General features: G+C 41.4%; 1 protein-coding gene and 1 long non-coding RNA gene across 2 annotated transcripts in view; both read left to right on the forward strand.

Annotated features, from left to right (window-relative positions):
- Positions 1-11664: 11664 nt before the first annotated feature.
- Positions 11665-14008, forward strand: LOC115788484 (uncharacterized). Its single transcript, XR_004020590.1, has 4 exons — positions 11665-11745; positions 12125-12145; positions 12324-12383; positions 13957-14008. It is a non-coding gene; the product is annotated as an uncharacterized LOC115788484 (long non-coding RNA).
- Positions 14009-14137: 129 nt separating this feature from the next.
- The window catches only part of col28a1a (collagen, type XXVIII, alpha 1a), a 52562-nt gene continuing 49061 nt past the window's right edge, over positions 14138-17638 (forward strand). The window contains exons 1-3 of the mRNA XM_030740503.1: positions 14138-14152; positions 15462-15506; positions 15597-15641. Coding sequence (XP_030596363.1) covers positions 14138-14152; positions 15462-15506; positions 15597-15641 — 105 coding nt within the window. The remainder of the gene's footprint in view (positions 14153-15461; positions 15507-15596; positions 15642-17638) is intronic.

Raw genomic sequence — 17638 nt, forward strand, 5'->3', positions numbered from 1 at the left:
ATGACCACCTTGGGAGTTCTGTATGGTAGTTTTGGATAGCCTTTTTTCTTAATAAATGAAATCATCATTTAAAAACTGCATTTTGTATTTACTAGGTCACCTACTAATGGGATGGTTGGCGGTTTGATCCCTGGCTACTCAAGTCTGCATGCCAAAGTACCCTTGGGCAAGATACTGAACCCCAAGTTGCTCTCCAAAGATACCGTCGGATTATGAATGTGTGTGAATGTTAGACAGTAAGCACTTAGCTGTAAAAGAAGCGCTTGTATGAATGTGTATATACAAACATCGTGTATAAAGCGCTTTGAGTCCTCAACTAGAGTAGAAAAGGACTATACAGGTGCTGGCCATAAAATTAGAATATCATGAAAAAGTCGATTTATTTCAGTAATTCCATTCAGAAAGTTATATATTATATTCATTCATTACACACAGACTGATATATGTCTAATGTTTGTTTCTTTTAATTTCGATGATTATAACTGACAACTAATGAAAACCCCAAATTAAGTATTTCACGCATATCGTAACTGATCTCATAGCAGTGAAAGGAGAGCTAGCAACAGCTTATCTAGCACAGTAGTCTCCCTGTCTCCCATCAAAGACCAAAGTTTTATCCATAATGTGCAAACAATCAGAAAAAAACTCCTGGCCTCTCAGCTTGACAAGCTCTAGTCATTGTTAATGGGACATGGACACACCCATAAAAACACTGGCCCCCATACAGATAGCACTGGCACCTGGTCAAGCCATTAGGCCTGCTTCCAGAGACAATAAATTCTTTCTTTCTTTCTTTCTTTCTTCTTTCTTTCTTTCTTTCTTTCTTTCTTTCTTTCTTTCTTTCTTTCTTTCTTTCTTTCTTTCTTTCTTTCTTTCTTAAGGGCCTCAGATCGATAGGTAATCTGGTCATGTAGCTGGAACAAGTAGGAAACTGAAATATCATATGTGCAATAAGCTACAGATTGAGATACCTGTCACCTGGTATTGTTGTGATACATCATTAGCCCCCTTTTTTGTGTGTGTGTGCATGTGTACCTGTTAATGTGCAGATGTGAGGATGTGCATATGATCTTTCACAAATCAAAAGTGGTGAACTTGACTCATTATGACTGATTTTTGTTTATTTTTTTTAGAAAAAGTCACCATCAAAATGCACCTCAGTGGAGGCCAGCATCCAGACACCTAAACAATGATAGAGAGACTAGCAGAAACCACACCAGGCTGTGTGGTGATTTTGATGGCACCCGCACTCTCAACAAAGTCACCAGAGTCCAAACATCACAACACAGGATAGTCATAAAAACGTGGCCGCAACCTACATCAAAGACCAAGAAGTTGTGTTTGCCAAGGCAGAAACATGCAGGAAGGTCTCCACCAGTGTCTGGGGCCCTCGCTAAGATTCAAGAGAGGCCAGAGAGCACAATCCAGTCCCACAAAGGCAGCACGGGCACACAGAAAGAGGAGCCCAAAGTAACGCAAGAGCCAAGGGACAGCGAACAGATCCAAAGGCCAGGATGCTAATAGACTGAACTCTCACCGGGCATGTTGGATGGATGTTAGTTGGTAGTTTCAACCAACATCTCTCATCGTCCTGGTGCTAGGAACGATGCTTTGTCCTGTCAGTATGAAGAGTGATGAAGCTGAACCTGAGTGAATCATTCTCTTCACCTGCACTGTAAGAGCAATTACCTGGGGAATTGGACAGTATCATCCAAGGGGCTCTCCAGTCCGACCCTGATCCCAGCCCCTGTTCCTCCTTGGCCAATTTTGATGGTTTCTTTCAGAATTCACGTGACCCTCCATGTGTCCCAGATCTCTTGCCACTCGCTGGCTCATGTATCAATCTAACCCTGTTCCTGTTCACCTTTGTTAGGTATCAAAAAACTAAATCCCATTCTAAGGTTTTTGATGCTACTCTGGTCTTTTTGTCAATCTTTAAATGACCACAATAACTTCTGTACTTAACTGTTGAATTTAGATCAATATACCTTGTGAATACTGTACTTTTTCAACACTGAATCTGAAAAAAATTAAGAATTCTTTGTATTGTATTGTGAGCAAACATGTTTTAAGATCATCTGCACATCTGTCACCCCCTATTAGGACCCCCTGAACATAGCTCTAATGTCCACTGCTAATGTCCATTGTTTCATCAGCAGTTCTTTTACATGTCTCTAGTAATGTTGTCTTTGCAGCAGTTCTGCAGGCCTACAGTCTCCCTCAGTAGTTAATGTTTTTGCCTCACATTGTCTTAAATAGGATTCAGGTTTCTTCCAAGTGTTTTTTCCTCTACATGTTCAGCTTTCATTCATTTCAGTTTTCCCATCATTCATAGCCACAAGGCAGCTGCATGTTTGCTTCCCACTGAATGCCTGTGCATGCAGCCATGTGCCATGAAAAGCCCATTGGCCTTATCAAAATATGCTGAACTGTGGCAGGATGCTCCATCTAAACTCCCAGTGTAGCACTGGTGGCATTGCCGCCTGGCTGTATTAACACAGAGCCGTCTGCAGACAGGCCACTGTCAGCTTTACAAGCAGTCTCTTCCCACACTACCCAGCCGCATCAAGCAGGACTGGTATTTAGACACACACACACACACACACACACACACACATACACACACACACACACACACACACACACACACACACACACACACACTCTCTCTCTCTCTTTAAGCAAGGGTGTTCGGAATGTAGTGTTACAAAAATAGCATGTAAGGTTGATCATCTCGTGCTTTAGGCAGAGCCTGGTCCTAATATTTCAGAGTTTTTGGCCTCTTCTATTAAGCTTACCTTTATGAAAATTATATTGTAATATATTGTTATATTATATTGTGCACACTTAAGTTAAAATAAGGTAAATGAAATATCACTTTTTAGAAAAAAAACAAACACAACCTTAGACCTTAATCTATGAATGTCAAAATCCCTCCTGTCCTCCCAGTGTGGATCCACCACCTCTCTCTCTGCTGCTGTATATGTTTGTGTGTTGAATAATTCTGCTTACCTCCTCCGAGATGTGGGTGTGGCAACCTGGGCTCCATCTCCATCTATGGGCTCCGTCTCATCCCAACTCACCCAGTGGGTGCACTTAGTCCTTCAAGCTCAGGCCTGGGAGCTTGAGGCTTTTCCTGTTACTGTTATCTTCACTTTCCACATCCTCTTTAGGGCTTCTCTTGGTAGTAATGTTGCCATGATTCGGTATTGCTACATCTGTCACAAGTTTGTTTGAGTCTATCTGGAAGTTCACAGGATCTTAGCTTGGTCATCCTCAACCACATGTGGGGACATTGCCTGTTTTGACCTTGGGACTTCCAGGCCATACTTGGTACAAATGCTCGGTACATATGCTCCTCTGCTTTCTCAGGTTACTGCTGCCTGAGGTATTCACTACACACATGATCAGTTGTGCCCATCTTCCTGGTGTACTACATGGATCTTTGTTTCATTCTGGACAGTGGCTCTGACTCTCACTTGTCCTTGGCTTCCTTCCTTGTGCTTAGTGTACAGTGTCAGGGTGCTGGTATTGGGCTGAAACTCTCCATGCATGGTAAGGAGCTTTCCTGTCAAGTAACAACTTATTATCCCAGCAGGGTATTTAATCACTGGCAGAGCACAGGTGTTGATTGCTCAGATCTTGTTCTTTCCATTCAACTGATTTTGATTCAAATGAAGAAGCTTTCCTAGTAGCTTCTTCATGTGCCTCATACTTGCAGTTATCCCCAATATCTGCAGTGTTGACTTCTGGTAGTGAAATCCTCTCATTCTGACTACCTTCCCTCTCTTTGTTACCATCTAACCACACTTCTCCAGTCTGAATGACATTCCAGTGTTAGTGCTGTAGATCCTACTGGTGTGGACCAGTGAATCGATGTCTTGTTCAGTCCTGACATGTCATTTGATTGAATGAATGAAAAAACTTTTTACTGTCCCGCATGGGGGCTTTTAAACAGTGCCGAGTCTTTATTCAATAATACATGTTGGGAGGAATGAGAGCTTGTAGCAGTTTGTTTTACAGCTACTTGCTCTGTAAGGTCTCCTTGAAGGTAACAGCTCGTATTCTGTAAAAAGTGTATGGGTGTAGAGGAGGTGGCTAATCTCTGCTCCATTCTGTAGCCAGTATCCATAGGCAGTCTTGTTAATGATCTGGCTGAGGATGTTCAGTCCTATACAGAACAGCAGGGGTCAGGGCTGCTTTGGCAGTAAAAGGGGCACCAGCACAATATTAGGCAGACAGTCATAATGTTATGCTTGATTGTGGATGTCATTTGTGTTAAAATGTATTCATCTCTTCATCCATTAACTTCTGCTTATCCAGGGAGTGGTCACAGAGGCAGACACTTTGGTGGGTGATTAACAACAAAATTGGAAACAGCTGTTGCTGCTTCCTGGAAGTTTAGCTGTCCAGTATTAGTGTAACAAGATCACTATTACCTGCTCATATGTTAAAAAATGTACAGTGTCCCACAACTCGAATATTTTACAAGCTGCTTTCAGCAGCTGATCAATTCATTTTTCATGTTATTTATGTGTTTTTTATTGTAGCAACAACTGACACGTGTGCCCGGGAGAAGCAAGCAGCTTGTCGACCACAGTTGCTGCTGCTGGCAATGTAGCAGGGAATCACACTCCTAACTCTTGTGTTATCCCTTTTTCTTGAATTACTGTCCATTCTTAATAATATCACAGATTCAGTTCAATTCAATTTTATTTATATAGCGCCAAATCGTAACAGTTGCCTCAAGTCGCTTTATAATAATTACAGAGAAAACCCAACAGTCAAAATGAGCCCCTATATGAGCAGCACTAAACTCCCTTATAACAGGAGGAATCCTCCAGCAGAACCAGGCTCAGGGAGGGGGGGTCATCTGCTCAGGGGGGCTGAGGGGGAGCGAGAGAGAGACAGGACAAAAGACACATATCAACATCTATCAGTTATCATAATACAGGAAAAAGCTTTAATAGATCCAATGCAGTAAATGTGTGACTGGTAATAGCAATTTCTAAAAGTGACCCAAATGTAATTAAATATTGGTTTAAAAAAAAAAGTATGTATAAAATACTTAAAGCACCATTTCCCAAACTATTACAATGTAAACAATGCAAGGCACTTAAGGTACCAACTGTAAGATTCAATGCATTGGCTCTAGTTCTTGGCCCTCCACAACTGTGCAGATGACTTCAATAGATTTTCAGGGAGATATAATTGTTTGTTTTTAATTTTGTTAGAGAGTTTCTTTGTTTCAGTTTATCTGGAGGGGAGAGGGCAGCCAATGATTCTTTGTGCTGTCCTGACTACCCTCTGAAACCTCCCCCTGTCTGCCTCAGTGCAGCTGCCACACTGTGATACAGCACGTCAGCAGGTAGAAGTTCAGCAGCAGGTTCAAGTCCAAGTTGTTCTTGTTCTTGCCTCTCAATATGTACTGATTTGGGCAGCTTTAAGTACACCGACAAAAGAAAAAGCAATGTTGTGTAACAAAAATAATACATGAAGGCACACTCCCCCTCATATCTGCTTTTTACACCCAGGGCAGTTATTATCTGCCTTCACAAATCTCTCCATCATCTAACGTCACTGTGCTGCCCAATAATAAAACATAAAGGTGCATTTTTGGTAGTTTTAATGAAAAGTAAGAGCTTGAAGATTTGTAACAGTCAAATTAATTTCAGAGTTTTTGCTCTGGATTTAAATTTCACCGACGATTCTTTAAAAAGTGGTTGGCTGCACTCACATCGTTGTAGCCACCGGCAGCTGTTGCATCCAGCCATTAACTTTCAAAATAAAAGCAGGGAGTCTGATATTGATGGAAACGTGTTGGAGGTTTGCGCAACTACAAACATCTCCAACAAGAATAAAGGAGTTTTGTACAACAACTTACAGCGCAGAAACACGCAGAGAAATAACAGCGCGATGATTTGTTTCTCATGCAAAGTTTGATTTTGGCGATAGCAGCAGGAAGCTGCAGCTGCAAACACGGTAACCGCGCTTGTTGTGAGGCTGATTTGTCTCCGGTGAGCTGACGGTTCCTCTCAGTGTAGCCGTTTCCTCGTTTCTTTGTGTACCTGCAGAGAACCAGCGGTCCTCTCACCTGATTCACTTACAGGTACGTAACAAATCTGAAAATTATTTCAAATGTCACTGACCATTTAGATCAAAACTATAAATACATAGTTTTTCACAGTTTAAGGATTCTTTATAAAATGTCAAATGTGTTTATTATTATTATTATTACGGCACAAATTCAAAATACATAAAATGAAGAGATATCTGTAGCGGTATGATTGCAGACACAGTAATTTCATTGTAATTTGCGTTGCATTTGTTTGTAGCGCATTTCAAAAATAGGTGTGATTTTTGGTACTTAAAGTTGTATTGGAACGGTTTCATTGTGCCAGCAGTAGTGAGTCAGCAAGCCCTGGGCACATTACTAAGAGCAGGTAAAAGTTTGATTACAATATTAGTTTTATGTCACAATCACTGCTTATTATAGTATAAAATCAATTACCAAGCAACTATTACAGGTTTTAATGGTAATATTAATAAAAGTATTTATTCATTCCTGATAATACATTTGTAATATTATTCAATATGACTAAACAGCAGAAGGCAGTCATGTTTGCTGTACTTGCAGTATTTAAAATAGCATTATTGGCTGCGTTTGCTGTGTGTAGGAGCAGATGTTCATAAAAACTGCTGCAATTGTAGTTGGTACAGTCAATGCAGCTGTAGCTGTGATTATAATTAACGTTTGCTCCCAGATGGAAAAAGGTGACAGTTGAGCCCTCAAATTGTACAATTTTAACAGCAGGGACAGGACTGTGGCAGTCGTGTGTCCTCTTGTGATTATGTAATATCATTACAGTTTCAACTCAAAGCAGATTGTAGTGATGACTAAGCATCACAGAAGTGCTCTCTGCATCTTTCAGGCTGAGCATGCTTGATTCAACAGTTACCGTTCGGTGGCTCGTGAAGGTTTTGATTCTTACCTTGACGCTGTCAGGCCCGAGCAGATGTCAAACCAGGAGGAGGAAGGGTCAGAGAGAAGATAACCACATCTTCAGTAATGAAGCCAAAAGTAAGTTTTGTCATATTTGTCACTCACATATATTTTCTTATGCAAAGATGAAAGCAGAAATTTGATCTTTGCAGGTACTGGTTTAAAAGTGTTTTGCATTTGTATGTATGGCATATTGTAATATTATGGCTTACTGCAAAGTAGGTTTTTCTGGTCTTCAGAGTACGTTTTCATCTAAATTACAGTTAAGGAAAAACAAAACTTATTAAATTCCTTACACACAGCTGAGCTTTTCATTGCACTAATAAAGATCCATCCATCCATTCTCTTATGTTTATGCTTTTCAGGATCATGGGGGGGCTGGAGCCTATCCCAGCTGTCATAGGTGGAGATGCAAAGTACACCATGTAATTAACAGATATACCTATATATTAGAATTTATAGGGTACAATAAACTGATTTGAATTTTAATGTGAATGCGTACTGCACTGCATGTACGCAAAATTTACATGCGGCGCTGTACACACTGGCAGTGGAGCAATTTGTCATCTGTATAGCCGGTCTTTTGTCATAAAGTGATTTCCAGTATTTGCCCCCCAAAATTATTGCTGGTATTTATATTGTTGTAAATGACTCACTGTTCTGTGCAGATGTTGTGTGATTTCCCACCGTTTTGGGTGGTACTGAATATGTGTGTGCATGCGGGGGAGGGAGAGCGAGAGTCAGAGGGGGAGTCCAGTTTTGTTGTTGTTTTTGTTGTGGTTACGCCCACAGCAACCATGTAATTAAAAAGGGCAACTTTTGCTGGCAATCTCTGTTTATTATATATATATATATATATATATATATATATATATATAGAGAGAGAGAGAGAGAGAGAGAGAGAGAGAGAGAGAGAGAGAGAGAGAGAGAGAGAGAGAGAGATACACACAATATACAGTATATTCTTTATTAATGAGAGTAAGAACAAGCCCCCTCTGATTCATACTTTAGCAACCTCCAGCGAGTTTTCTTACACAAAGGTTGTCAACAATGCCAGCCACCGATCATCAGATTATGCACAAATATATGGGCCAGCATAGATGAAAACACTCCAGGAACACATAGAACTAATGTTCATATCTTTTGAATAAAATCCATCATTTTCTGCTCTTTACTGCATATGGTTTCCATTTTTGGAACAATGCTTCCACTTCTTGTTGAATTTATCTCCGGCGGCTTTGACTGCTTTCCTCACCTGCTGTGCTGCACTCACAGCTTGTTCCTGTCTAATATCATCAGTCATTTTGTGAATCAATGATGGCCTATTTTAGAGAATTCAATGAGGCCTTTGGACTGATCTGCCAGACCAGAGGCCATATCGCTGCAGCCAAGGCAATAGTGCAGCGGTGTGGATGCCTCAGGCATTGGTGGTCAGGCGGCAGCACTCAGATTTCATAGACCGAGTTGGTGCTCCTTGTGCTTTGCTTTTAGTTTGGCTACCTGTTTCTCTTCCTTTGTCATTTAGCTCAGCTGTGTGTTATTCCCCTGATCACTCTGTGTATTTATTGTCTTAGTCTCCCGTCGTCCTTTGTCAGATTGTTTCCCTTGTCCCCAGAGAGTTTCCTAGTGTTGGGCTTCCATAGTTTACCGTTTTCAGTGAGTTTTCTGATATTATGTTTTAGTAGTCTTCAGTTTCATTTTTGGACTTTGTTTGGCCTTTTGTTTACCCGCCATCAGCTACGTATCAATAAAATGGATCACTTTATATTGATAGCTGATAGCTTGATACACGGGTCAAAATAACACTCAGAAATCTCATCAGATCTCAGTGGGAAAAGTCATGCTTGAAATCTACTGATATGAACTTTGATTGTTCCTAATATATTAGGAACAAAAGGATGCAACATTTTTCCATGGCAATGAAAGTTATTACCCTACAGAGGGCTGAATTCAAAGACACTAAATGTGTCAATGTGAGAAAATGATACAGCAGGCTAGTCCGTTTTGCCGAAATTTAATTGCAGCAATTCAGAATGGTATTCAGTAGTTTGCATGGCCCCAACATGGTTGCATGCATGCCTGACAACATCAGGACATGCTCCTAATGAGACAACAGATGTATCCTGGGGGCTGTCCTCCCAGATCTCGACCAGGTGATCACTGAACTTCTCGACAGTCTGAGGTGCAACCTGGCAGTGTCAGATGGACCAAAACATCATGTTCGAGGTGTTCTATTAGATTTAATAAGGGAAGCATGCTTGCTAGTCAGTGATATCAATTCCTTCATCCTCCAGGAACTGCCTGCTTACTTTCACCATGTGAGGTTAGGTATTCTTGTCCACCAGGAAGAATCCAGGACTCACTGTACCAGTTTAGGGTCTGACAATGGGTCCAAGGATTTCATCCCAATACATAATGGCAGTCAGTGTACCCTTGCCGAGCCTGTAGAAGTCTGTGTGTCTCTTCACGGATATGCCTCCCCACATCAGGGGTGTGGCTGTAGCTCAGCAGGTAGAGCGGGTCACCTAATGATTGGAAGGTCAGCAGTTTGATTCCTGGCTACTCCAGGCTGCATCCTTGGGCAAGATACTTAACCCCAAGTTGCTCTCCGATGCAACCGTTGGAGTATGAATGTGTGTGAATGTTAGATAAAGCACTTAGCTTAATTAATCATGGAAGTGCTTGTATGAGTGGGTGTGCATGGGTAAATGTAAAACATGTTGTATGAGTGCTTTGAGTGCTCAGACTGAGTAGAAAAGTGCTATATTTACCATCACTGACCCACCACCAGACTCTACGGGTTCTCCAGACCTTTTCATATCTGTTAGATGTGCTCAGAGTGAAATGCTCTCATCTGTGAAAAACACGGGGCACCAGTGGTGGATCCCCTAATTCTGATATTCTATGGAAAATGCCAACCTGTTCGACAATGGTGTGAGCACAGGGCCCACTAGAGGATGCCAGGCCCTCTGACCACACTCATGAAGTCTGTTTCTGATTGTTTGGTCAGAGACATTCACACCAGTGACCTCCTGGGGGTCATTTTGTAGGGCTCTGGCAGTGCTCATCCTGTTTATCCTTGCACAAAGGAGCAGATACTGGTCCTGCTAATAGGTTAAGGACCTTATACAGCCCTGTCCAGCTCTCCTAGGGTAAGTGCCTGTCTTTTGGAATCTCCTCCATGCTCTTGAGACTGTGCTGTGAGACACAGCAAACCTTTTGGCAATGGCTCATATTGACGTATTACATATTGACTACCTGTGCATCTTCTGTAGGGTCCAGGTATCGCCTCATGGTACCAATACTGACACTTACTGTAGCCAAATGCAAAACTAGTAAAAAAGACAGTCAGAAAAGATGAAGAAAATAATGTCAGTGGCCTCTAACTGTAAAAGCATTCCTGTTTTAGAGGTTGTTCCATTGTTGCCCCTCTAGTGCACCTGTTGTTAATTTCATTAACATCAAAGAAGCTGAGGGTGATTAACAACCCCGTTTGCCACTTAACTGATGAGATCAATGTCCAAGAAGATTAATTGACTTGATGCTATACTTAGATTAAAACATGGTTCCTTTAATTTTTTGAGCAGTATATAATAAGCTCAAGTTATTTGTGTTCAGCTTTTTACAAATCAGCACTTATTATCCATTGCCTACTCCTACAAAATACACTACTGTTCCCTTAGAAGTAAATACTGCTCAGAGAGTGAGTTGCCTTGGTGAAGGTTTGCGCTTTGAGAATACCTCTTGTTTTATATGCTATGACGCATGTGTCGTGTGAACATAATATATTTTTCTTTTGGTTTATACACAATAAGCCTATTTAATCTGGAACACTCAGCACGGCCACTCTGTTTCTACTTTTTTGAGTTGTCAGTTCTTTTGACAAAATGTTTTTTTCCTCATCAAAGCACTATATGAAAGTCTAAAATCATTAGAAATCATAATTCGTTTGCTTGAAAATGGTCTGTAATCTCCTGGTCAGAACCGTTCAGAATATAAAGACCACTGTGCTGGATGGTTATAGGAACCAGTGTCAGCTTTCATCCTATAGTCTGCTGTTCTTCAGATTCTCTGATAGAGTATGTCGGCCCTGGTTTATAAACCTGCTCTGAATTCTATTAGTAAAGATGTAAGACACCCCCCCCCCCCCCCCCCCCTCTCTTTTTTTGTAACTAGCCCTGATCTGCCCCGTTGAAATCATGTTCATAGTGGACAGCTCAGAGAAAGCCAGGTCTCTGCCCTTTGAACATCAGAAGGAGTTCATCCTACGCTTCAGCACCAAGCTCATGCACCTCCACTCAGCTGGCTGGCGTCTGCGCCTGCGGCTGGCTGCTATGCAGTACAGCAACACCGTGTCAGTGGAGCACAACTTCAGAGACTGGCAGGACCTGGACGTCTTCCAGAGCAGGGTGGCCTCCATGACCTTCATCGGACACGGAACCTATTCTACCTATGCCATCACGAATGCCACCAAGGTGTTCAACCGTGAAACATCCTCCAGCAGCCTGAGGGTGGCACTGTTGCTGACAGATGGAGCTGATCACCCACTGGGTCCCAGTGCTGTAACAGCTGCTGCTGAGGCCAAACAGCACAACATCCGGGTGTTTATTATCAGGCTGTCCAGACTACCCAGGGAGGACACCATGGGAGCAAAGCTGCCACCCGTCACCAGTGCCCCCCAACAGCAGCATGTCCTCAGCCTCGCTGATAGCCAGATAGATGACAGACTCTTCAGTGAACTGGTCAGTGACCTTATTGATGGAAATCATCATAGTCCGCTTGTGTTTCAGATGAAATCTGACTGTCGGCTTTCAGAAGGCTACAACAGAATAAACTGACGTACTTACACAGTAGGAACATAACATGCATTCAGACAGATTAAAGAAAGGGTAATAATGCAAAAAATAATATAAACTTCTAGAAAAAAGTGTATACATATAGCTGACAGCTGGAGCAGCTATACAACATTTTTCTATTTGGGTGCATTAAGACCCAATACAAGAACAAAAAAGCCACAGGACTCTGATTAAAAGCAGCCTCATGTAAACAATTCAACTCTGAAATCAGAAATAACATCAATCTTTTTTATAGGTTTTTTGTATGTTTCTTTTTTCTTTTCAGAGCAAAATTGTTAAAACGGGGGTAAGTAATATGAAGTTAACACCTAAAATCTTATCTGTGATGATTTTGTTTAGAATTTTGAATTTTATAAATCTGTTTTCAAAGATGTTTTTTAATATATAGAAGCACAGTAGTAAATCTGGCCTTAAAAATGATGAAATAATATGAACTATGTTTTCTTTGTATTTCTTTATTTCAGTGCCCACAGCCAAAGACCTGCCTTTGTGAGAGAGGGGAGAGAGGTCATCCTGGAAGCCCAGTAAGTCTCTTAGAGTATACTTGCTGAAGGAATGCCACAATACCAGAAATTTAAATTTAATTTAAATTTATGTGCTTTAAATTCAGACAGACGCCTCAAGCATGATGTAGTTTTAGGTGCTATTGTCCATCACTAGGTTGAGGTTGAAAAGTCTAAAAATGTCTTTTCTTTTTCTTTTCCTAATCACGTTTTTTTGACCTTGATGGAAAATATGATCAGGTCAAGAAAAGGAGAATTTATAAGACTTACAGATTCTTACAGTTGTACTTTCTGTGGATATTGTTGATGTGGGTCTGTGGTGAACCTACATCATTCTAAAAAGGGACTACAAACTGTCTTATGTACTTTAGTCCTTGTATTTTCAACATGTTATTTCATAGAGGCTGTAATAATCAGGACAACCCAGGAAAAATATCACTTCATTACCATGGCTGTATTAAAAAAAGAATAAATAAACCTCTCTTGTCCCAGCAGAGAGGTGAAATGAAAAATGTTGCTTATCCTGCAGTCCACTAAGATTTTCTCATTCTGCTGATGAGATGATCTACTTTAACTCTTTCTTTGCTAAAGCTTTCAGCATCTCTGAATTCAGATTCATTCATGATGATTTTGAAATGATGAAACTGAGAACATAAACAAAGCAAGTTGAGTTACACTCCAATGGTCAGGATGGAAAACAGGGCGGTAATATACAGGATAATGTGCACTACTAGTCAGTCATTTGAACAGTAAAAAACTGTATTTCTATGAATGTTGAACATCATTATTTCCTTTCTTTTCATAAAGGACGCTCCTGTCCCAAGGGAGGCAATAAAGAAAGCACGGAAGCAACTTTCCTTAGTATTTAGAAAATTCCAGCATCTCTGATTATGGCTGGCAGTTAGAAACCTTATTGAGAGGGATAAAAGACTACTCAGTGCAACCCTAGTATCATCCTCAGGGGTCTATTAATATCTGCCCTAAATTTCCTTTTCAATCTAATAGTTGCATCAAGGTGCTGGACTGGCAGACAGACCAAGTGACTACACTGACAAGCTTTGGGACTTGGGAAGTCAGCTTTCTGGACTTATTGGGAACAAGATGTAGTTTTGGCTTGACATCTGCAAACTCTTGGGCAGTGGTGGCACACTGTACAGTAAATACCTCAAGAAGTAACAGTATTGTACAGCTTGCAGTTGTGGTTGTGTCTGCTGGCTTCAGTACTTACAGTCACTTCCTTAGCCACACAGATTTAATTATCCAGGCCGGCTGTTTCCAAAGCACTACAGGTTTTACTGTACTGTCAGTGCTGCAGGTGAGATAGCTATTTACACTGGCAGCACTGCTTTGCTCAAAAAGAAGCAAAGGTTAAGGATGGAGGATTATGGATTATCAAACACATAACCTGCTGCACTGGTACACGTTTCTATTATACAGAGGTTACAGAAACAAAACCAGAATACTTTATTGATCCCAGAAGGAAATTTCTGTTGTTGAGAGGTTGGACTGAAAATGTCTCACCTCATTTTTGCCTATATACCTGTCCAACCTAAAAAGGAGGTTCAGCATTCCCATTCTCTACGCTCTTGTCCAGGGGAACCCAGGTCAGTCAGGGTCTGATGGCGCTCCAGGTCCAAAGGGATCTCGGGTAAGTCTCTATTGTTTCCTTAATTCATCACTAGTAAGACAACAAATCCATAAATTGCTGTTTGATGTGTTGGTTCGTCTGGGCTCTGTTACTGTAGGGAGAGCCTGGCATCAATGGCCGTCCAGGAATGGAGGGCCTTGAGGTAATCAAGTATTTTCTCACTCGTCTCTGTCAGTGTTTTCAGGCTGGTAAGTTGATCTGACTATCGTTTTATTCTATTCTAAGAAGCACCTGTTGAAAGTCAAACCTTTTAGATTGATCACTTTGGGTCTTTTGTATGTTTTATATGTCAGAGAAATATTCTGGCAAATTTATTGCATTACTTCCTAAGGATGAAATATGAAGATTAAGTATCTACTGTCTCTGTCATGGTTCTGGCCCAGTGTGTTAAGTTCCTTTATGTTTTTGTTCTGTTCTGTTTTTGTTGTACTTTTCAGGTTGTGTTTCTTAATTTTCATACAGTTTAGTTTCTCGGTTTGTTATTGTTTTTGTATTGTCTTTGCTTTTATTTATTGGTATATTATTCTGATTTACCTGTGTTTTTGTCTTCCTGTGTACTTGTGCTCCTGTGTCTGTGCTCCTGTGTCTGTGCTCCTGTGTCTGTCTCCCCATGTTCTTGTGTGCTGGTGTCTGTTATCCCGCCTGTGTCACAATCTTTGGTGATTGTGTTTCAGGTGTCCAACTCTCCCGTTTAGTTGCTCCCCCGTCTTCGGTCAGCCTGTGTGTTGTAGTTGGGTTCTGTTTAGTTCTGTTTAGATTCATCTCTCCCTAGGTGTCTAGTCTCTGTGTACCATGTTAAGTTACTTCCTGTTTTATTTTGACAGTCTGGTGCTCCCTGTTCTTAGTTTTGCTTCCCCTCATCTCATCTCTGAAATTATGTTCAGCTGTGATCCCACCTGTTGTCACTCCCCTTGTGTATTTATCTGCCTAGCCCCAAATGTTGGCTACTGCTGTGTGTTTCGTATTTCACTCTTTCGTGTTTTATTTATTTATTTTTGTGTAGCTGGCTCCCGTCCAGCTTTTGGTATTTTGAGTTCATTTAATGAAGTTTAAGTTAAACATAGTTCTAGCCTTGAAGGTCTTGCATTGGGTCCTCTACTACTTTCTAAAAGAAACTATTAATATAAACTTTACATTTCTACAGGGAAGACCTGGAAGCAAAGGGCAAAAGGTATATAATATTTTTTTTTCTTCTTAAATTTTATGAGGTTAAGTCCAAGTTTTTGTTTAATGAGCATCCCCACTATTAATACAAGGTGTAGAAAAGATAAACATTTAACACATGAAAAACAAGTCTGTTTCATCCCTCTGTAATTGGGTCAGTATGACTCGCATTCATACACAATAGTTTCAATAAAGCAGTGCCAGAGCTTCAGTGTCAGATAGTTTGACTTGGCTCAGTTCCTACATCAGAACTTTTTTTGCTTAGTCTGAATGCTTGTATTTTCCAGGGAGAACAGGGAAAATGTGGTTGTGCTGGTAAAAAAGGAGAACAAGTAGGCTTCATGATTCTTTTAATTTATTTCATTGCCATCATAACTGTTGGCTGTATAGACATATAGTGATATTATATTATTTTTCCTTAGGGTCTAGAGGGACTTCCTGGCCCTGGAGGCTCCAGAGGCGAGCAGGTGAATTGTACCCTTTTTTTCATTAACTCTTAAATACGATGTGTGTACACTCAATGGGTACTTCATTAAGAACACTTGTATAATGCCATGAGTTCTACCTTTTGAAAACGTAAACATTTTCAGACATTTTTTGTAATTAGAAGGGTATAATATTTGAGAAATATTAAGAAGACATTTTCCTTTGAGCTGGTAGTCTATTAGATGCTGCATTATTGGTGGTGTAGATGCCCTTGGTATCAATAGCACAGTGGTGAATCTCAATGGGTGCTTAATCTTTATTTCTCAATTTCCGTACCTTCATTGTGCACATGAAACTTAAGAAGAAGAAGAAGAAGAAGAAACAGCCTTTATTGTCCCACAGAGGGGAAATTTGGGTGTAACAGCAGCCGCAGTTATTATAAATATAAATAAAGATATAATAATTCACACTATTAAGAAAAGAATATATATAAAATCAACAAACAATATTAACCTTAATACTACTAATAATAACACTATATACAATGTACATGATGTGCCTGTGTGTTGAACCTTAACAGGCCGGACTATTTACAGTATATTATATATTATCCTACATTGTGTAGGTTATTGTGGTTTTTGTTGGGAGCAGTGATGGTTATAAAGTCTTACAGCTGCTGGGAGGAAGGATCTGCGGTAACGCTCCTTTGTGCATTTAGGATGCAGCAGTCTGTCACTGAAGGAGCTCTCCAGCTCAGCAACAGTTTCATGCATGGGATGGGAGACCTTGTCCATCAGTGATGTTATTTTGGTCAGAGTCCTTCTGTCTCCCACCACTTGCACTGAGTCGAGAGGACATCCTAGGACAGAGCTGGCTTTCCTGATGAGCTTGTCTATCCTCTTCCTCTCAGCTGTAGACAAGCTGCTGCTCCAACATACTGCTGCATAGAAGATGGCTGATGCCACCACAGAGTCATAGAAGGTCTTCAGGAGTGTCCCCTGCACTCCAAAAGACCTCAGCCTTCTCAGCAGGTAGAGTCTGCTCTGACCCTTCCTGTAGAGCGCATCAGTGTTATGAGTCCCGTCCAGTTTATTGTTTAGGTGAACACCCAGGTACTTATAAGAGTCCACTATCTCAATGTCCACTCCCTGGATGTTCACCGGTGTCCGTGTGGTGGGTCTGCGCCTGCGGAAATCCACCACCAGCTCCTTGGTTTTAGCGGCGTTGATCAGGAGGTGGTTCCGCTGGCACCAGTCCACAAAGTCCTGAGTCCACTGTCTGTACTCTGAGTCATCCTCACCTGTGATGAGGCCAACTATGGCAGAGTCGTCAGAGAACTTCTGCAGATGGCAGCGTGGGGAGTTGATGGAGAAGTCTGCAGTGTAGAGGGTGAAGAGGAACGGTGCCAGCACAGTTCCCTGTGGGGCCCCCGTACTGCAGACCAGCCTGTCAGAGACACAGCCCTGTGTCCTCACGTACTGTGGGCGGTCAGTGAGGTAGTCCAGTATCCACTCGGAGATGTGGTGGTCCACTCCTGACAGTTCCAGCTTGGCTCTCAGAAGTCCTGGCTGGATGGTGTTAAAAGCACTGGAGAAATCAAAGAACATGATCCTCACAGTGCTTCCAGGCTTCTCCAGGTGGGTCAGAGCTCTGTGCAGGAGGTAGATGATGGCGTCATCCACCCCGATGCCAGGCCGGTAGGCGAACTGCAGCGGGTCCAACGAAGACGATTCAATTTCAATTCAATTCAATTTTATTGATATAGCGCCAAATCACAACAAACTGTCACCTCAAGGCGCTTTGTATTGTGGGTAAAGACCCTACAATAATACAGAGAAAACCCAACAGTCAAAACGACCCCCTATGAGCAGCACTTGGCGACAGTGGAAAGGAAAAACTCCCTTTTAACAGGAAGAAACCTCCAGCAGAACCAGGCTCAGGGAGGGGCAGTCATCTGCCGTGACCGGTTGGGCTGAGGGGAGAGAAAGACATGCTGTGGAAGAGAGCCAGAGATTAATATCAATTAATGATTAAATGC

Source organism: Archocentrus centrarchus, chromosome 11 (assembly GCF_007364275.1).
Source record: "Archocentrus centrarchus isolate MPI-CPG fArcCen1 chromosome 11, fArcCen1, whole genome shotgun sequence".
In the NCBI taxonomy this organism is placed as follows: domain Eukaryota; kingdom Metazoa; phylum Chordata; class Actinopteri; order Cichliformes; family Cichlidae; genus Archocentrus; species Archocentrus centrarchus.